The sequence below is a fragment of the Gopherus evgoodei genome, chromosome 5 (genome assembly GCF_007399415.2).
Source record: "Gopherus evgoodei ecotype Sinaloan lineage chromosome 5, rGopEvg1_v1.p, whole genome shotgun sequence".
In the NCBI taxonomy this organism is placed as follows: domain Eukaryota; kingdom Metazoa; phylum Chordata; order Testudines; family Testudinidae; genus Gopherus; species Gopherus evgoodei.
Genome location: NC_044326.1, coordinates 85,267,520 through 85,289,450, shown reverse-complemented (window position 1 = coordinate 85,289,450; position 21,931 = coordinate 85,267,520). Strand labels below are relative to the sequence as shown.

Here is a 21,931-nt window from a genome sequence, read left to right as displayed (position 1 = left end):
CGATTAATTTTTTAAATTGCTTGACAGCCCTAATTTATTTATATCCATTTATTAACTACAGCTGGGCAGGAACTGGATTTTTCCATTTCTTGGGAAATTCATCAGTTCAAAAAAAATTTCCATTCCAGAATGCAACAAAATCCAAAATCTCCACATTTCCTACAAAGCAAAATTCTTAAAGTTAGTTTCAGGTTAATCAAAATATTTAGTTCTGATATTTTTTATATATATAACATGAAATAAATTTTGAAACAAAAATTTTTGAAATCATCTTCTTTGTATGGCTGATGTAAATGTAGCGCAACAACTATAATTTTACATTCAGATGGCTAAGCCTGGAGTCTGGAGTAGCTGAGTGTATCACTGTAGATGCCTCCATTGTATTTCTGAATTGGGCATTGAGTTGTTTCATGTTCTATAGTCTGTTCTGGATGATCAGAGTCACACATTGGAGAGTCTTTAATTTTCCATTTGCGCAGCAACTATCTGCATCTGCCATAGTTTGAGCAGATGCAGTTTAGGGTTGCCCATGAGCCTTGTGGGAGACTGAAGCTAGGGATCTTCTATGTCAGGTCTTTTATGGGGTGTTTATTTGTAACTTCTTGTAAACTCCATTTGGCTTTCCAAGTTTCATCAGGGTTGAAGTTGTATTGTTGAAAGTTAAATGTGTGGGTCCAAAAGGGCTTATGTGACTTCAAGCCGTGGTGAGGGAAGGTTATTAAGGTCCTAGTGAATGGGAAGATGTTCATTTTCCACAAACCTCTGATATTTCCAAATAATTGTGGCATCGTGGGAAACGGATGGGGGAATGATGTGCAACAGCACTGGCAGCCAAGGTATTGGGGTTGACCTGAGGCGTCCAATGATGTACCATATTGCAGTGTTCAGTCGGACATTAACAAATCAAGTATGGCTACTTCTGGTCAATACTGGTGCAGAGTATTCCACTATGGAATATGTTTGAAAATGTAATGTAATGAAAAATCAAAACATTACATTCCAAAAATGTCACACCAAGATGTTTCATTATTGACACACTTTGTGTCTTTTCTTCCAAAATGAAAATTTGTCAAAGTCAATATGCTTCCACCCAACAATTAGATTTCAACAAAATCAGTTTCCAATGGAAAAATGTTCCATCAGAAAATATCTGACCAGTTCAGTTATCTAGTGTCATGTTCCTTACAATCTGCATTAACAAAACAGAGGCAGCTAGATTTGTCACCTATGGAACCATGTCCTTTCAGAATTTTATGAATGTGAAAAGCTGTATGACAAAATCATTGTTCAATGAATGGCTTAATCCTGATTTTTCTCCTCCCCACATTTCCCAGTTTGTGACCCTCAATACTGAGACAAATGCCATTCCTGGTTTTCAACCATATGCCATGTTTTGCAATGATCACCATTTCAAAAGTCAATAGTTACTAATAGATCTATTATAGGCATAGAGGAATCCCTGGATACCACACTGTGGTTCTTTTTTTTAGATTTCTTAAAACATAGGTCATGAAAAAAATGAATTTAGGTAAACTTTACGGCTAATTTCAGTTCAATTCAATAACACTTTATTGCCATACCACGATATACGAGTGATGTCAAACTGTAAAAAGAAGCAAAACATCTCTGGTATCTATGGAAATATATTGCCCCAGAGGAGGCTTCACACTCAGAGTTTAATCTGTGTGTCCAGTGATTCTTTCCAAATCATCATACTTTGCAAAAGCTGCACATGAAAAATATTCTGAGATTGCAGCCTCTCAAGTAGAGCATAATTGCATGCTCTATATGCTCAAATGACTATGAAATAGAAAGCTATTAATGACTTCCAAGACAAGATGGATGAGGTACATCTTTCCTTGGACCAATTTCTATTGATGAAAAAGACAAGCTTTCGAGCTACAAAGAGCTCTTCTTCCGGTTGGGAAAGGTACTTAAGAGTGTCACACCTAAATACAAGCTGAAATGGATTGTTAAAGAAGCTAGGTAACGTGGGGCAGGAAGGGGTCACTGGACAGAGGAGACACATGGGACAGCCATGTGTCCTCCCCTTCAGACTGTGTCCTCCCTGTATGGGGAGGCACACACCATCTATGTCTGAACCTGACTAGTTAAATTTAGATCTTTTAAAAATTCTTTGCTCCATTCTGAACCCTTTAAATTATCTATTCAAAAGTATAATGATGCTGATCTCCATTAGAAAATAATTCTTCTTTTCCTTTTGTAGTAAATTCTGTTGCTGGAAGGGCACTTTGAAGCAAGTTTTAACATTGTTGCTGTACATTTAAGAACCCTTGTGCAACATATTATTAAGTAACCAGATTAATGCAATCACCATATATTGTAATTATGAGATCCATTGCTATCCTCTCAAGGGTGAAGACAATATAGAATTCTGCAGACAGATTCTCACAAATAAAATGAACTTAGTGATTACTGAAAAGGAGAAGAACCTCCTCCACTGACATTGGGGGACAGATGAAGGAGAACGTAAGAAAACCTCAAAAAGTCTTAATCCAGTCAGGACAAACTGTTCTCAACAACTTAAAAAAAAAATTCCCCACTTGTCACAGTCTTCTTTACCTTTTATAGAGCGCCTTGAGACTGCCTCTAAATTTGGTTTTATAAATATGAAAAACATGGCATACATATACCAGTTCAAAATATAATTGTCCTAATAGCAGGAGTGATGATATCTCATGAAAAAACAACAGACTTTTGTTTTCACTGGCAGAAAGAATGTAGGAAGCCCTTACCAGATTTGTCGTGTGGGTGCAGAGAGGGGTTGTTACATGTTTAACCAACTTGTTTACTCACTGTTTTTAGTGTTGCTGAAGCTACTATAACTATAAACTTCTCTATGTACCATCACCACCACAAAGTGGTAGACACTTTATGAAAAAGTTACTCAAATTATTTTTCTCAAAGAGATGAGCCATAACAGACTAGAGAGAAAGGGATGGAAATCAAATTGGTTTTTTGTAGAAGCCCTAATCTAGCATTTCAGTATATCTAGTGCCATCAGCCATTTATTTTTTTTCCACTTCACTTATGTGACACTTACAAGGATATGCCCTATTGCATTAATTGCCATTATATTTAATTACTTTGTTCTTGGTTTCAAGAGCTCTTGGCATAAAGAAGGTTATGAGTTTTTTAAATTTTTGTTTTCACTGTAACAGCTACATTTCTATCAGCTGACCTTCTTATCTTGTTTACAGTTCTGTTTGTAGGTGTACTGTCTGGTAAAGAGAACAAAACCAAAAGAGTAGCTACCCACAGTCTGATCTCCCTCTGTCATTGGACTCGCACTCATGCATTTTTACTGATTTGAATGCAGGACAAATTAATGATGTACATTAAAGATGTGTACCAGATATTCTTGTTCCCTGTGTACATTGGACTCACGCTCATGCATTTTTACTGCTTTGCATGCACCAATCTTCAGAAACTATCAAGCTTCACTTATTCAGGCTGTAAGATCGCTTTTCCATAATTTCTTTACATAGTTTAATAAAAGAAAGAAACAAACTCAAACAAGACAAGAGGTGGTTTCTGAACTACCCAGTGTTTTATATAGCTTAGGGCCTACTATGGTTGTTACTAGCCTTTGCCCTGTTCCATTACATTTCTTTACCCTACTGAAGTACACAGTAAACTATTACACATACACCTATTTGCATTAACTGTGCCAACTTTCTGTTCTACAGTGAATGTAATTTTACACCCTCATCTAGCTCCATGAATTTGGACAGATTTTATTAATATGATTTTTATGAGGAACATTTTCATACTGACAGCATTAGTGAAACCGTCTGCAATTTAAAATATCTTCAATGATTCTTCATTTCAATTATGCAGAACCAGAGAAGGATTTTGTATGTCTATTTACCACAAACATGACAATGGATGAGGTAGCCTGATTTACTGGGAATGCATAGGAAAGTATACACTGCTTCATGAATATGTTGAAAATAGAATCTTGCTCAATACATTACTAATTGTTACAGTTTTGTCCAAACTCAGATCAAGACCCAGCTGAGATAAAAACAGACCTGCAGTACCCAACGCTACTATTGTTGCTTCTAAGGCAGTTTATTGGAAGCCAAAAGGAAAATATATCTCACACTAATATAGCTAACTAATCAATGCTATAATCCTTCCAAAAAATCATTAGGACTGAAGGAAAAGCTAAAGGAAAAAATGGCATGTCTATTATTACTGTGACTAAGTAGGATCATCCAATCCTCATGAGAAAAAGTTATTAATTAAATGAGGGTCTGAATACTAAGAAAATTCATGGGAAGAGAAATGCAAATGGTTTCCTAATTATCTACAGCCTATTAACATGCAATCCTGATTACTAGCAATTAAAATCCCCTTAAATTTTATGACAAAAGTTCAGCGAAATGTTGAAAATTATATGCTAATTATTGCACTTTAATGCACATGCTTAGTGTGTATCCTGACTACAAGCTCAGTAAATAACCAAATATTACACACACTGTAACCTGAAATCCAACTCAAAATGCAACATTCTGATTTCATATTGCAAGACTTCTCATAATATTCATTACATATTATATATTTATCTAAGAGATAGGGTCCGTCAATGTTTGCCTAATACAAGGTTATCAGCACATGTTAAAAACAGGCAAAGCAAGTCTAAATAGTACTAAATGCATCAGTATTTAAATTGTAAATATTTTTAAATATTTACTTAATAGCCGAAAGGTGTATTTTTAAAATAACACCTACAAGTTTATAAATGCCCACTCTTGGACAAAATAACCTCCTATCATCAAGTTAATATATTTTTGTCGAAAGGAATCAAAGGAATTTGTGAACCCTTATTTTAAATGGGACAGTATTAATTTTATCTCTGCCTACATTTTGAGCCAATCACATAAAAGGAGCATGGGCTAGTGGTTTGAGCATCGGATTAGGAATCAGAATTCTATTCTCAACTCTGTCACCGAATACTACAAACTTGGACAAGACATTTAAGCCTGTTGCCTTGTTTCTCATCTGTAAAACAGGGTTAATGTTTATATCATTGGATATTACCAGGACTAAATAATGTTTGTAAAACATTTATGATCCTCAAGATGAAATATACTAAGTACAAAGCTTCATCATTGTTTCAAATTAATAGACTACCTATTCAAGGACAGATTGCCTCAAGAAAGGCTGGCTAGTTATCTGAAGGGGAAATGCCAGTATGGATCACAAGGAAGATAGCAGCACTGTTTGTTGTCATGTCCTTCCTCCACCTGGAGTGCCACACCTGAGCACATGGAGGGTGCGGGGGGAGAGAAGGAAACATTAGGTAATCACTGCTGACCACCTGCTTCCTCTAATATTGATGTTTTTGTTTTCTTAGTAATGTGATGGCAGCTCTTGAGGGAGCTGCACACAGCAGCACAGAAGACAGAAATTATGGGTAGAGCAGCGGCTTAATATTTTACAAGGCTGAAACTTTAGGGGAAGAGGCAGATGCACATACAGAAGGACATGGGACTATGGGAAAGAAAAGAAAAGCACAGAAAGAGTGAGAGAAGTGGGGGAGGTGGAGAAAAATGGGGAAGAACAATGCAGTGAAAGACTGAAAAGTCAAGTAAAGAGGATAGCTTGAAACAGGGAGAATAGAAATAGAGGAGGTACACTCAGGACCTGGGAGGACATACCTGCATGCATTAGGAAACAGAAATGCTTGAGATTTCTAGTTTGGCTATTAGTGCCATCCCCCACCCGCTTTGTGGGTCTCTCCCATTTGAAAGTGGCGGCACCAAAAAAATAATGCTTTTACAAATAAAGAAGATAATATATACCTTACTTTAGATTAGTTACAATAACATGAGGTCCAAAAAATGTGTTTTGGAGTTTTCATAGATAGGACTCATCTCTCCATTTCTCCTGCCCTCAATCTACTACTCATTCTCATAATTGCTAGCTGTAACTAGCCAGCCTTTGTTGGGGGCAGTCTGCATGTGAATTGATGGACCATGTTTGCAGTATTACCACCAAAATTACTGAGATATTGGATGCAGTACTCTAGGCCCAAAAACTCTATCAGCTTGTGTCTCAGGCCAAAATTCTGAAACATATATGGGGCCACTAGATAGGTTGAGAACAGGGGAGAGAAGGTCTGAGAAGAGGAGAGGGAACATGTAATAGTACATCACTTGACTAACAAACCTGGGTTCTTTTATGAAGACCATGTATGTTTGTTTTTTTATTGAAACCCATGATATTTATGTGCTCTATTGGAGATGTGTTGGGCAGAGAAAGAAGTGGGAAGGAAACAAAGAAACAACTTGAGGTTATTAAGTTACACAAACCTTTTAAGACTGAAGAGACCCCTGTAACAACAATACTATATAGAGCTGTATCAAGTAACCTAATATTTGAGATTTAATATATGTAGCGCTCTCAGAATATTCTTCTGTGATTAATCAAAAAGTGATCCTAAACTAGACCCCAATCTCAGATGCATGTTATGAATTAAAAAATAGCAAATATGTTTGATTTTGAGATGTGAGTCATACATCTGAAATTAGAATCAGGATGTAGGTCACAAAGCTGTCTAAGCCCAAGGATTCAAATATAAACATACATAAACTGACTTATGTGTCAGAGTGAGAAAGATTTAGGATCCTGACACGCTGCCACAGTCTTAAAAATATGTAGGGATACTGTAAAGTAATAAATACAAACCAAAAAGTAACAATAATTTAATATTAAAAAAACTCAAATCTCCAAATACATTTGTTCTTCAATACAAAATCTAGACTCCAGTATGTTGAAATAAGAGAAGTTTTATAAACATGAATATAACAAAAACACATTTATTTTTTCCTGTCTTGTGGCAAATTATTTTTGGTTACATAGTGAAATGTGATGCTCAAGAAACTGACAGTTGCACTGGTAAGAGCTGTGCACAGGTATGTTTGAGACTGGAAATGAATAAATGCAGCACCTTAATCCTGACCAGCAACTTTCCTGCTATTCTGAACCTAGGCCTCCAAGCAGAAAACTTCCAACTACATGATAATTTGCGATATGACCAAAGTCAGAGGTCCTTCATTTGGAACCTAACCTTAACAGGAATCCACGTCTCAACTATGAGATGACATGAAAAAGTGCTAGTACACAGATCTATTGAGCTTCAGTCTTATTTAACAATATGCATTGGACATCATGTTAAGAGACTTTTTACACAATCAGGAAGATAAACTTAGAATTTCAAATAAATTGAAATTATATACTTTTTCCTGCAAAACATAACCAACACCATGGAAGAGAAATTAAGTAGGACAGGGAACTGAAAGGGAAAAAAAAGACAGTGTGTAAATGAAAGCACCTGCTGTTAACAGACAAAATATAAAACAAAAAACACCCAGAAATAAAAATTAGCGTTTATCAGGCACATGAAAAACGGTGGACTGTGTTTATGTATTTTGTTCTCTAGGACACTGAAAAAATGGATTTTAAACGATATTAGGTGTTCCTAAAAGGTAAAACAGTTTTTTAAAGTTATTCTTTTAGTGATTTTTCAAGCCCTTAGTTCTAGACACTAATGTTTTATGTGCCTTATTTTGCTTTTACTGCAAAAGGAAGAGCTGGCTTCCAAAGATAAAGGAGATTTTTGGTAAATGGTGAAGGTACAGAAATAAATGACCCACTTGGCTAGTGTGTAATTACACTGGCTGAGATTGTAACAATCTATCACATGAAGGAGGATGACACCATGCTAAGGGGTTAGTCAAAGGAGATAGCCTTTGACTAACTACTGGACACAGACGATCGATACTCCACAGATATTGTTCTCTCAAAAGACAATTGAGTTCTAAAAAAGTTTTAAAATAGATTCCCCCCCTCCTTCCCAGATACTGATCAGAAACTCATCTCGACCTTATTTTGGAAAAGCAATACTTTCTTTAAAAGGTATATGGAACACATAAATCCTCTTTCATACAATGGAGGAGTAGTAGTTCATGCTCAGGATTTGTTTTGAGGCTTTTGGTTTCATTTGTATTTTCTATGCTATTTCAATCTAGGAAAAACAGCTACTGAAATGTTCATTAAAAAAATTCTCTTCATTACACCTTGCCATTTCATCTCATTAACAGTGATGTACAAAGTCTATAAAAACATGTTTTTGGGTGACACAGCCAGAATGTGAGCAAAAGAGGTATACTACTTGATAATTTATTGTGCTAAATGTATTGTTGCATGGTAGGTTTATGCAGAACCCATTTTGCAGTTTTATAGTAGTATAGGACAATTTTCTTATTTTTAGTTAAGGAATAAACTTTTAAAAATAAAAAACAAGGTTGGAGTTTTGGGGGAGAGGGAGAGAACTAGAGAAATTAGGAAAGTTTTTATTTTCCAAATTGTATTTTTTCCAAATACAGTAGAACCTCAGAATTACAAATGTGCTGTGCGTTATTCTGAAATGTCCATAACTCTGAACAAAATGTTATGGTTGTTCTTTCAAAAGTTTACAACTGAACATTGTCTTAATACAGCTCTAAAACTTTGCTACGCAGAAGGAAAACATTGCTTTTAATCATCTTAATTTAAATGAAACAAGTACAGAAAGTTTCCTTTTCTTGTCAAAAAAAATTAACTTTCCCTTTTTTTTTTTAGTAATTTACATTCACAGTACTGCAGTATCCCCCGTCTTTTGTCTCTGTACTTCTGATTTCAAATGAGGTTGTGGTTGACCAATCAGTTCGTAACTCTGGTGTTCGTAACTCAGAGGTTCTACTGTATGGTAAATTATCAGAATACCAAGAAATACTATGAAGAATTCGTATATCTAAACAGTATTCAGGCTTTCAGAAGCTGTATGCACAGGTGATGTGTCGGTCAGACACAGTATTTTGTACTATGTAACTATATTATTACTGACTTAAATCATCTTGCATATAGGCAGGACCAGCGCTAGAGTTTTTCGCACCTTAGGTGCACGGCCATTTCGTCACTCCGCACGCCACTCCCGTGGCTCCAGTGGAGCTGCCGCAGCCATTTCTGCGGAGGGTCCGTTGGTCTGCGGCTCCGGTGGAGCTGCCGCAGCCGTGCCTGACCAGACGGACCGCAGACCAACGGACCCTCCGCAGGCAGGACCCTCAGGCCGGAACCGCAGACCAACGGACCCTCCGCAGGTCCACCGCAGCCGCCTGCCGCCGCCTTCCCCCCCTCCGGCAAAATGCCACCCCCCAAAAATCCTGGCACCCTAGGCGATTGCCTAGTTCACCTCAATGGAAGCGCTGGCCCTGCATATAGGTAAACTCTGAGAGCAATCATGCACCCAAATAAATCAAGAGGCACTTTGGCACTGACTTTCATAGGAACACAGACCTTTCATACAATAATGGGAATAGTAAGTGTAGTGGCCTTGCCAAGAGTAAGTTAAAAATAGAAATATCAGCCTTTAGAGTGATGTGGTAGCATTTACTTCATTCTCTGCTCCCCCCGCCCCCCGCTTTAAAAATACCTCCAGAGGCGAAGAATACAAAGAACAGGGAAAACAGCCTCAGCGTAGTTACAGCTATTCTAATTCCACATGACCCTAAAATGCAGAATAGGAAATAAAGAATATTACATTTGCTGGGTATTCCATCTACAAATCCCCCTTCTCTGATGGATGACATGATTACTCTTGACAACATCCAGGACCATCATTACATTTCTACATATTTTACTGCTTAATCTAAAAAAGCAGAGTGGAATAAAGAAAAAATAGCATTCCCTTTGTCTGTAAGAAACTCTTTAAAGAACTTGGTCTCCATAATAACCCAGAAGAAGACTTGTCTTATTGGAGATCACAAAACGAATGACCCATTGCTTAACATGTATGTTTATATTATTCCATCTCCAACAATACTAGACTATAAAATAAGACATCTTAATGACACATCACAACTGGATAGAGTTTATTTAGCAGAGTTTTAACTACATACACTACCTATTCTTAGGTGTCTGTAACTAGGCATACAAAGGAAAAGCATAGACACTCAGCCTGTGAGGAAGCAACATTTGTATCCATCCATTCACACTGAAAGGAGACAAGCAAGGGGCGGGGGAAGACTCAGGAGAGAACAACTAGTGGACTACATAATTGCAGTCTGCTGGAAGGGGCACATTGCGGAAAGGAGAGTGAATACTGTATCACTGGAACATAAAAGCAGCTGCTGCTTGGGAAAAGCCATTTGCAGGGTTGGAGGCAGTGTCTGTTCACCAGCACCTCCCTTTCTTTGGTGTTGGTGGCTGCCCTCAGATCAGACACTCGCTTCTTCCCCTTGCAGCTACAGCAGCTGCTAGAGAGTAGCTAGGGAAATCGTATGGTGCTGTAGTTGCTGTGAGTGGAATGAACAAACCCAGTAAAGAGAAGGCACTAGTTTTACCATGAGGTAAACTAGATCAGGTCAACCATAAGCCATGGGTATAGTGTTGACATCACCTAGATACCTTGCGGTAAAAGCTACTGGTGCTTTATCTTCATTTACAGTAAAAAAACAAAACAAAAACAATTACCTCTCTGTGCAGTGAAGACTTGGCCTAAGACACCTCATACCAGACAGGCACTTCTCCCAGGTCAGCTCTTTACCAGAAACTGTTTGTTAGAAGCCCAGGTACCCTCTTTCCATGATTTTGCCAAAAGCTACCGCTCCTTTCACTTCACACAGTGAACTCCAGAATTCCAGAGCCTCCTTTCACTACAGCTCTGTAGCTCTGTCCCACCTTCCCAAAATGACTTCTGAAGATAAGAGTGGGGATTACTTATGCATGAACAGATGGAACTCTGCCTTGGCTGATTGGTACTTCTAAAGACTTCTGCATACGATGGCAAAGCAGCCCATTCAATACCACAATCCAACCAGCAGTCTGAGGAGGAGGGGGGGATACAATCCTTACTTTAGCTGGCACTGAAGTGTGTGTGTATTTTTTAAAATTGGTGTTTACTATAGATACACTTCAAATGTGAAGTGTGTATCGAAAGCAAGAACCATACTTTAAGATAAGATTGATTAAGCTAACACGAGAGAGTTGAGAGGCAGCATGAAGTCAATGTATACTAGCATAAACATCTTTCACACCTGTATATTATAGTGAATAAACTGTCAGACAACAACAGACATGCTGTGTAAAGTGATTCAGTGTACTACCCAGTCACTGAAAAACATACACTGAATGCTCCCCATCAGGCATCTCTAATTAACTCGGTAGGTATGTGATTTATCAGAGTGTGGATTAAAGAGAATGTTACTGTATGTTACCTCTGCATACCCAGTTAACAGAGACACTGTCGTATATTTAATGACATTAAACGTAACTGAATTACCAAGATTGAGTGGCCCTCTATTCTTCTTATGCTGCCTCTACACTCTATTAGGAAGATGTCAGCTAAATTTAATCTAAAGCCATACACTGAAAGCAAAATGAGTATAGGACTTGTGTGGTCATATTGAAAATCATGGATTTATCAACTGCGTTTTGCAATTTGTGCTAGCTGTAATTTACAGGTAGTAACAAATCCAAAAATTTTAGGTTAGGCAAAGTAGTAATAGTGCAGCAGCTCTGGTACAGTGTGAAATATAGAGGGCCTGATTCTTCACCGTTTGGCACTCTGAGTAGTTATTTACACCTGCACAAGGTGAATGTAAACTGCTACCCAATCAGAATTCTCCACTTACACACATCAGTGTTTTACACTTAGGTCTGGTCTATACTACAGACTTACATCAGTATAACTACATAACTCAGGGGTGTGAAAAATCCACATCCCTGAGCAACCAACTTAACACCTGGTGGAGACAGTGCTATGTCAGCAGGAGAGCTTCTCCCATTGATATAGCTACCACCTCTTGGGGGTGTGCATTAACTATGCTGACAGGAGAGCTCTCTCCTATCAGTGTAAGAGTGTCTTCATTAAAGTGTTACAGTGGTGCCGCTGCACTGACACGTTTTAAGCGTAGACCTGGCCTTACTTTGCACCAGTGCAAGATGCAAGGCAGTGGAACATTAGGCTCATGCACTATAAAAGTGGTCTATTTCTTTGTTTTAAAAGTGATGCATTGATCAAGACACACAATACTCTATAGTCTAATTAGAATTCTGTGCATTCTTTAATACAGGTAAAATGTCAAAAGCAAAGCTTGCCTTACAGCTCATATGTAGCCTATTATTTTCACATCCCCAGCAATAGCTCTGTGTTCAAGTTCTTCAGATAGAGTTTGTTTGCTTTTTCAACTGCTGTGTGACCACTTGTAATTTATCACACCTACAAAGCCATTTATTCTTTTGTGCTCTCTCTGGGTTGAGGGTTTCGGGCACATAAACCCGGTCGTACTATAAATGTGTCAATCAAAATAAAAAACCACAAAACCCACTGCCAATCCATCTGGTGTCTTACAGCTATCAGGACCTATTTCCAGTTCAAAATAAGAGGTCTCATTTTAATTCATAACATGTCAAAAGCCTCCCTTCCCTTTTGAGTAAATAGGGGCAGCTAACCACCCTGTTAGGAAGTAATGATTGTCTAGATTCAGCATGTATATTAATTAATTTTGAATGCCCAAAAGCATGCAAAATGTTTCACAAATAAAGAATACTTGTTCCCTGCCATGAAGAGTTTGCATTCCAGTCATAAAGACAAGATTAGACACTACAAGTGAAATAAATGTGAGGGGATGGAGGAATTAGAGAGGACAAAGTTATAACAAGGTCAGGTAGTTAATCAGTTTAGTACTATGCACCTCTTGGCAGAGTAACAGTATATGCATGTGGATTTTTTTTCCTCTTCCTTTAAAGATATTTTCCTTTCCTTTCCTTTTTTAAAGGTGTATTTTATACCAGCTAGAGTTTTTGTCAAGGTGTGGCTTCAATCTTAGGAATAATTAATTGCAATCATCAAGCCTAGATGTCACAGATGTGCAGGTTACTATGATGGAATCTTTTGGCCAGCTGCAGATGGATGTGGGAAATTTTTTCTATTATATCTATTTAGGCATTAATTATTAGAAGCGACATTGTGAAAAATTATGGGTTTTTTAAAGTAGCCTTACAATTTATTTCCCCATCAGAGGCCTGTTTTTCCCCTGCTCTCTCTCTCACACAAACTCCTTCCCAAAAAGTTTGATTTAAGAAAATGAAGATTTCTCAGGCAAATTAGTTCTTAGTATAGTCTGATACCACTTGATATCCTTACCAGTATTTTTATGACTGCATAATACATAAAAGTAGGTAATGTGTATTTCCTTGCTTAAGCCAAAGAAACTGAACAGATTTTTCTCGAGTTCCATAAGAAAATTTTCTGGCTTAAATCCTTTGTATCAAGTTTCAGCCACAAGGGGTTTTCAATTGGTTATAAAATATCTGAAAATAGGGGTTTTTGCAAAACCCTGACAACTTCAACACTAGCAATACTACGAGGATTCTAACACGAAATAATAACACACCAGATGGAAAACTTTATAAACTCTGAAGTACATTCAGCTATTCATATGCTTGTCATATTATTGTTATTCTTGGTAATCTCAGCGACAATGTTTATACTATGAAAGGTAAATGTTATCATAAAATGATTTTCTAACAATTCCTCCCACTCCTGTTTTGTGCAACATGTCCATTTTCTTTAGATCCATCAACTCTCAGTCTCTCTACAGTATTAATCTTAACCTTTCTACAGCAAGTGATACGCCTGTATGGATACAGTCAAAGAACATTTTAGCAATTTTACAGCTTTAAACTGCTGAAAGAGAAAAACTAGATTAGAAAAACCTCAGATATAATCTATCATTTTTCTCAAGGACTAAATATATTTATAAAATATATATATATATTTTAAAATTAAACAAATAACTGGCTATAAAATTAAGACAAACATATGCCAAAAATCCAAGTAAATCACAGAACATCATTTTTTCTAAAGGGTCATTCTAGAACATAAAGCAATGCAAAATGAAGGAAAAAAATGTAAAGTATCTACCCACTCCTCCTTCCTCCTCCTCTGCTGCTTTTGACCTTATTCATCGCTTTCTCCTTGACATCTTATCCTCACTGAGCTTTCAATAGTCTATCCCTGGTTCTCCCTCCTGCATCTGACTGTTCTTTCAAGTCTGGTCTACACTTGAAACTCACAGCAGTATAGCTATCTCAGTTATGGGTGTGATTATTACTATTATTATTACTGATACAGCTATACCAGTATAAACCCTAATATGGATGCAGCTATACTGGTGTAACATCCATATATCAATCTAGCTTATGCCAGTTTCAGGTCTACACTGGAAACTTTTGCCAGAGTAATAATGCCAATTAGGGGTGTGGATTTTTATTTAACAGCAGCTTTATAGTGGCAAAAAGCCCTAGTATAGATGCAGTTACACTAGAAAAAAAGTGCATTTGCCAGTACATTTTATTTCATTTGGAGAACCAGAATAGCTAGAGCAGCAAATAGCTTCTCTAGTTTACAAAAGGATTCATTACCTCTTTTGGTGGGTATTCTTCCACTCTCACATTTTTTGTGGTGGCCTCAGACCTCTGTCAAATGGTTCTTTGCTCCTCTCACTTCACACTTTGCATCTGGGGGATCTCATTTGCTCACACAGCTTTAGCTATTGTCTCTATGCTGACTGCTTTCCGATCTCTCCCCTCTTTCCACTTAATCCCACATCTCGGCCTCCCTCTCTCTCAGATAACTCTTGGAGGTCTTGTTAAACTGAATATGGCCAAAACCAAAGCACATATTTTCTATTCCAAACATTAGGATTCAATTCCTATCACTGCCTATACCAGCATCCTCCCCATCACTCAGGGTTGCAACTTTGGGGTTAATTTTAATTTCTGTCACATACACCATTCAGGCAGTATCTAAATCTGGCTCTCAAAATCTCCAGGATCCATCCTCTTCCTTCCATTCCCACAGAAACATTTTTCATTCAGTCCTTTGCTTTAACCTATCTTAGGGTATGTCTACACTGAAATTAAATACCTTTGGCAGGCCTGTGCCAGCTGACTCTGGCTTGCAGGCTGGAATCCGGGCTCCAGATCCTGCAAGGTAGGATGATTCCAGAGCTTGGGCTGCAGCCTGAGCCTGAAGGTCTACATCACAATTAAACAGCCCATTAGCCTGGCACAGGCCACCTAGGTTTTTAATCGCTCTGTAGACATACCCTGATTGGTCATAACAACCTACTCTCTGGCCTCCCAAAAAACACATTGATCCTCTTTAGTGGATACATTTTGTTTAAACTGAAGTAATCTTTCTTCCCCTCACTTTTTGTTATTTAATCCATGTCACTCTCCTCTCTAACTCTCTCGTGTCTCTGTCTGCTAACAAATAAACCTTACATTTCTTACCACCACCTTCTAAAAATCTATATTAACTCTGCTCCTTCTGATTTAGAATAATAGAAGTACAGAAATGTAGGCCCACAAGAGATGCCTAGAGATCATCTAATCCAACCCCCTACACTGTGGCAGGACCAAGTATACCGAGACCATCCACAGCAGGTGTTTGTCTAACCTGTTCTTAAAAACAAACAATGACAGGGATTCTACAACCTCCTTTGCAAGCCTATTCCAGTATTTAACTATCCTTATAGTTAGAAAGTTTTTCCTAATATCTAACTTACATCTCCCTTGTGGAAGATTACTTCTTGTCCTACCTTAGGAGGACATGGAGAACAATTGCCATCTTCTTTAAAACAATCCTTACATATTTGAAAACGATTAGGCTATACCGAAAGGGGGACAAGAAACATGTGACATGGGTTTAATCAGGCCGCACTTGATTATTAGATGTCTGGAACTACTCCGCAGATAAAAGTGTACAGTGCAGATAACCTCATGTTTATTCTGTAATTACCCAGGGACTTTTACCAGCTCTACCTCCTTTTCCATCCAGGTCCCTCCAGCAAATCTATCACCAGGACCTCACCATCCATCCCACCTCATAGGAGGATTTAAGGTGGGCTACAAGAATATGGGGTTGGCTCCAGTGTTCCCTCTAATTTTTTACATCCATGTGTGGAATGAATTTTGTTATGTGCACCAATATGGAGGTGATGTGTCACACATCACCTCCATATTGGTGCACATACAATTCACGCGCTGGGGGTGGGGCCAAAGGGTTTGGAATGTGGGAAGGGGGCTCAGGGCTGGAGCAGAGGGTTGGAGTGTGGGGGAATAAGGGCTCTGGCTTGGGGTGCAGGTTCTGGGGTGGGGCCGGGAATGAAGGATTTGGGGTGCACACTGCTTAGGGGCTGCGGTGGGGAGAGAGGACTCCCCCCAGCCCTCTCTCATCGCAGCAGCTCGGGGCTGGGGGAGAGGTATTTCTCCCCAGTTGCAGCAGCTCCAGCGGGACTGGGCTGGGCTGAGGAAAGGGCTCCTCTCCCTCGGCCCGCAGCAAGTGCAGGGCAGGTCTGCTCTGGGACCGGCGGGGAGGGGTTCCTCTCCCTCAGCTGCAGCAAGTGCAGGGCAGGTCTGCGCTGGGACCTGTGGGGAGGGAGGCGCCTTTCCCCCAGCCATGGCAAGTCTTTCCCTCACCCCACTCCAACCATAAAGCACTGTTTCCCTTCATCCCACCAGCCAGCCAAATACCCACCCGCTTAAAGATGCAGGGCGTTCATTATCAGGTTCCCTTTCAGTATCTTTTCTCAATACTAAACATACACAGATCTTTTTAACTTTTCCTCACAGGTCCAGTTTTCTAAATCTTTTGTCATTTTTGTTGCTTTCCTCTGAACCCTTTCCAGTTTGTTCACATTTTTATTGAAGTGTGGCACCCAGAATTGGACAGAGTACTCCAGTTGAGGCCTCACCAGTGCTCAGTAGATAAGGACAATTAACTTCCATAGTCTTATATATACACGACATCCCTCTTAATACACTCCAGAATATTAGCCTTTTATACAACTGCATCTCATTGTTGGTTCATATTCAATTTGTGATCCGCTATAACCCCGAGATCATTTTCTGCAGTATTATTGTCTAGCCAGTAATTCTCCATTTTGTAGGTGTTCATTTGATTTCTTTTTCTTCTAAAGTTTACTACTTTGCATTTGTCTTTATGTAATTCAGGAATGGGTAAACGTTTTCACCTGAGGGCCACATCTGGGTGTGAAATTGTATGGCTGGCCATGAATGCTCACAAAATTGGGGGCTGGGGTTCGGGAAGAGGCGAGGGTTCCGACTGGGGGTGGGCTGGGGATGCAGGGCTGGGGGTGCAGGGAGCTCCAAGCTGGGACCAAGAGGTTTGGAGGGCAGGAGGGGGATCAGGGCTGGGACAAGGGGTTGGGGCATGGGAGGGGATCAGAGGTGCAAGCTCTGGGTGGCGCTTACCTCATGCAGCTCCCAGTAGCAGCGGCATGTCCCCTCTCTGGCTCCTACACAAAGATACAGCCATGCAGCTCTGTGAGCTGCCCCGTCCACAGGCACCACCTCTGCAGCTCCTATTAGCCATGGTTCCCAGCCAATGGGAGCTGCAGAGATGGTGCTTGGGGCAGAGCCCCCTGACTGCCCCATTCGAAGGAGCTGGAGGAGCAATATGCTGCTGTTTCCAGGAGCCATGCAGAGCGAAACAAGCCTCTGACCCCATTCCCGGCTGGAGCGGGGGAAAGTCCCAGACCCCACTCCCCAGCAGGAGTTCGAGGGTTGGATTAAAACATCTGGAGGGCTGGATGCAGCCCCTGGGCCATAGTTTGCCCACCCCTGATTTAATTCCATCCTGTTGATTTCAGACCAATTCTCCAGTTTGTCAAAGTTGTTTTGCATTTTAATCTTGCCCTCCAAACTGCTCCACTCCCCCCAGCTTGGTATCACCCACAAACATTTTAAAGCATACTCTTCACTCTATTATCCAAGTCATGACATTATAAATAGTACCGGACACAGAACAGACCCTATTTACCCTCTCTTGCCAAGTTTTGCAATCTCACATCCCCTCCAACTCTGCTCCTAGTGTTCCCAGTCTTACCCACCTGTTTGCCAGCTTCTCACTGCTTCCTTTCGTGAAGGAGTCTATGCCTAGTACAGCCTGCATGAGTTCATTCACATGACCACTATGCCACTAACACTTATGCTTCTTTCAAAAGGCTAATTTATGCCATGCTGCTTACAGTGAATCAAGCTGATGTACTTCAAATTGTTCTGTTTTCCCTAATCTCTGTTTACGTTGTAAACTTCTTGGAAAAGGCACCGTAATCCACTGGTATCTGGAAAGTACTAGCATATAGTGAGGGCGACCATAAATACAAATGCTAGTTGCCAAAATTAAATATTAAATTTGCATTAAAAGAGACACACCGTAAGGAAAACCACTGATTAATGCACAAATCATTTAAAATATTGTGTACTGAATAAAGTGCTCTCAGTTTTTCATCCCAGATCATTAAATCAGGCAGACAGAGACTTGAAGATCCTAGACCAGTGCCCTAATAAACATGTTAGAGTGTGAGTCTCTTTCTCTCCTGCTTCCCCGCTCCCCCTAAAATGTTTATACGAAGTCTTGGTCAAAATCAAATTGTCTCCACAAAATGTTTTTTTGGCTTTGATGCAACAGCATATTTCAATAACCTCTCTTTTACTCCAAAGTGTTCTAACCAGCTAAAGCTTAAATCCCAAACCTGCAACACAGACTTCTACCACTTGAGCTACAGAACTAATTACATTTGCTGGCAGCTGGAAACAGTTGTTATCCTATATAAACTGGCTCTCTAAGAAGGATACAATGAAACAGAGTGCATGTACCTCATGCATAGCTGGTAATTGAACAAGGTGGGGGCAGTTGGGGACTCCCCTGATTGGTAGAGCAGGGATCCAATTCTCCATCACTATAGTCCAGCTTAACCCCTCCTATGAGTGGAGGTGGTTGGTAAGGTCCTGGCAAAGGAATTGCTGGAGGGACCTGGATGAAAAAAAAAGTGGGGGAGAGGGGAGCTGGTGGAAGCCCTCCTCCCCCCCCTCACCCGGAATTAGCTGGAATTGGTAAGGTCCAGGCAAGGGAATTGCTGGAGGAACCTGGATGAAAAAAGGGGGGGAGAGCTGGTGGAAGCCCTCCCTCCTCCCAGTGGATTCGCTGGAGGGACATAAATGAAGGAGGCGGCCTGAAAAAAAGCACTCCCCTCCTCCCCCCCTGGTGAAATATGGGGGGTTTCACCTGCACTGCATATTTTATCCATCGGGTTAGTCCCAGACATCTAAAAATAAAGTTGCGACCTGATTAAACCCATATCTAATGTCTACTGTCATTCTTTCGGCATCGCCAGACAATTAGCCTGAGGTCGGACCTCAGCTTCTGTCAGCACTATGGGCCTGTTCAGATTGTCTGCACTCTTGGAAACCAGTGGACTCTCAATGGGTCCTAAACGCAACTGAAAGATAACGCTGTTCACCATTAGGCCATTGAACTGATGGCCTCGTTAGATGTCTTGTGACCACACCCATCAATCCATCAGTCACAGACACCTCTGCTTAACTGACTTTGCAAGCCACTACAGTGCACAGTGAATCTGCAACAGATGGAGTAACAGGGAATGACAAACAGTGACAAAAAAATAGTCTGAAAAAAAGAGATATACAGGGCAGTAAGAGACTTCAAAATGTCATCTAGTCAATTCTCTTCCATTGAGGCAGGATTACGTACACCTAGACCATTCCTGACAGGTGGTTGCCTAACCTATTTTTAAATGCTTCAGTGATGGGGATTCCACCTCTGTAGGTAATTTGTTCCAGTGCTTAACTATTCTTATAGTTAGAAAATTTTCCTAACATATAATCTAAATCTCCCTTGCTGCAAACTAAGCTGATTACTTCAACTGATAACCATCTTTGTTACAATAGCCTTTTATATGTTTTGTGTCACCCCATCATCCTCCTCTTCTCTGCACTAAACATGCCCAGTTGTTTCAAACTTGCCTGATAGGTCATGTTTTTTAAACCTCTATTTTTGTCACTTTCCTTTGGGCTGTCTCTGATTTGTGCCCATCTTTCTTAAAGTGTGGTGCCCAAAACTGGACACAAGCACTCCAACTGAGAGCTCATGAATGCTGAGCAGAACGACTACCTCCCATCATGTCTTGTGTACGATACCCCTGTTAATACTTCATAGAAAAATATCTGCCTTTTTTGTAATAGCCTCACTCTATTACCTCATAGATCCTTTTCAGCAGTACCACTGCCTAGCCAGTTATTCTCCATTTTGTATTTGTGAATTGCAGCTGATTTGATTTTTTTTTTTTAAAACAATATTTTGTACTGAGGTGGAAACTTAGAAGCTAAGAAATTATTCCTTTTCCTCTACTACGAGATTTAGACAAGTAACACTGTTCTGAGTAATGGAATAAAGAATCTCTTATAGTGATCATTCTCTTCCCTGCCTCACCCACATCTACTTTTCAGATAAGATGAATTGTTTCACTGACAGTTTAACTCACTATAGACAGTTTCAGAGCAGGAAGGGAAAAACTCCCCCTCTTCTCCAGTGGTATTTCATTCAGTTTCACATATGGTGGCTCTGGAACCACTAGGTAAGTTTTATTCAGCCTCTCAACCACCACTAAGATGACCGCTTCTCAGATGACTAGTGAAAGCTAAGGCGGTGGGACTGGGTCTGTTTGTTATAGAAACAGTCAAAGTCTCCCTTTGTGAAAGCAAATTGCCAATAGCCCTAAAGCAAGTTATAATTAGGTCCCTGTTCAAGAAAACTTTTCCTGGCACTGAAAAACTCTTGAGATGGGCTGAAGTTGAATTGTTCCCTTTTTGGGAAAAGTTATTGAGAAGGAAATAGTGAAAACTCCAAACTTGAATCCCTTCACAGTCTCAGTAGATCTCAGCATGACATGGAGATTGTACTTACTGTATAATCGTTCAGTAGCCCATTCGTTTATAAGCCGACCCCCCAAAATGGATAAGTAAAATAGCAAAACCTGTATGACCCTTTCATAAGCCAACCCTATATTTCAAAGGTTGGAAAATTTTGGCTCCCAGCCCATCAGGGTAAGCCATTAGCAGGTTCGGATGTTTTGTTTACCTGGAGCATCTGCAGGCATGGAGTCCCTCAGCTCCCTGTGGCCGCGGTTCGCCAATCCCAGCCAATGGGAGCTGCGGGAAGTGGCGCCACAGGTAAACAAAATGACAATGTATTAGATATTCAATTCAATGATTCCATAGAGTTGAAAATCAAATTTTGGTGTAGACCCGTTTATAAGCCAACCCTCGCTCCTCGATGCGTCACTTTTTTACTAAAAATATTCAGCTTATGAACAAATATTTACAGTACTTCTACAGTTTACACTTTTCTTCCGGTGAGAGAGAGAGAGAGAGAGATCAGGTATCCATTAGATCTTTCAGCAGCCTCTTACACATTTAGCTTATTTATCAAAAAGGTATTGTGTAAGGAGAAATCTGACTGGCTGTGTAAAAATCCCAGTCTCTTGGTATCCATTGTAACCCAAACATTGTTTGGAACTAATTATTACAAAGTTATATTAAAATATTTTATAAAGGCATTTTAACATGATAGAATGTGATCGTATAGGAACTTTCACTTATAATGGCTGAAGGTACTTGGCCTCAGGCCTCTATACAAATATAAAACATTGTACCCACAACTCACTGGGAGTTACTGCATATGTATTGATGTACACGAACAAAAATACAACATTTAAACACTAACTTCTGTACACCTACTTATTTCATAAAAGCACTTCAAAAAACCTTATTTCTTTAACTGACATTTACATTAGTCATCCCCCTACCCCATCTTCACTTAATTTGCTAATGATTTGCATTTTTTGGAGGGGGACACAGGGCAAGAGACAAATAGGAAAAATGTTAGGTTTATAAAGCCGTTTCACTATGTTATTGTCACTGTAGGCTATAAAGAATTTCCTAGCATCATCAAAGCTCCAGAGAAAGCAAT

General features: G+C 39.6%; 1 protein-coding gene across 5 annotated transcripts in view; it reads right to left on the bottom strand.

Moving 5' to 3' along the window:
* Window positions 1–21,931, bottom strand: part of LRBA (LPS responsive beige-like anchor protein) — a 427,307-nt gene that overhangs the window by 163,511 nt on the left and 241,865 nt on the right. The window contains exon 38 of one of the 5 annotated variants that reach the window (XM_030563563.1): window positions 68–159. The exons of 3 other annotated variants lie outside the window; for them this stretch is intronic. In XM_030563563.1, the coding sequence (XP_030419423.1) occupies window positions 102–159 (58 nt within the window). In that variant the 3' untranslated portion in view covers window positions 68–101. Of the gene's footprint in view, window positions 1–67; window positions 160–9,546; window positions 9,578–21,931 lie in introns of those variants that run through there. One more of the 5 variants, XM_030563564.1, reaches the window with a different exon arrangement.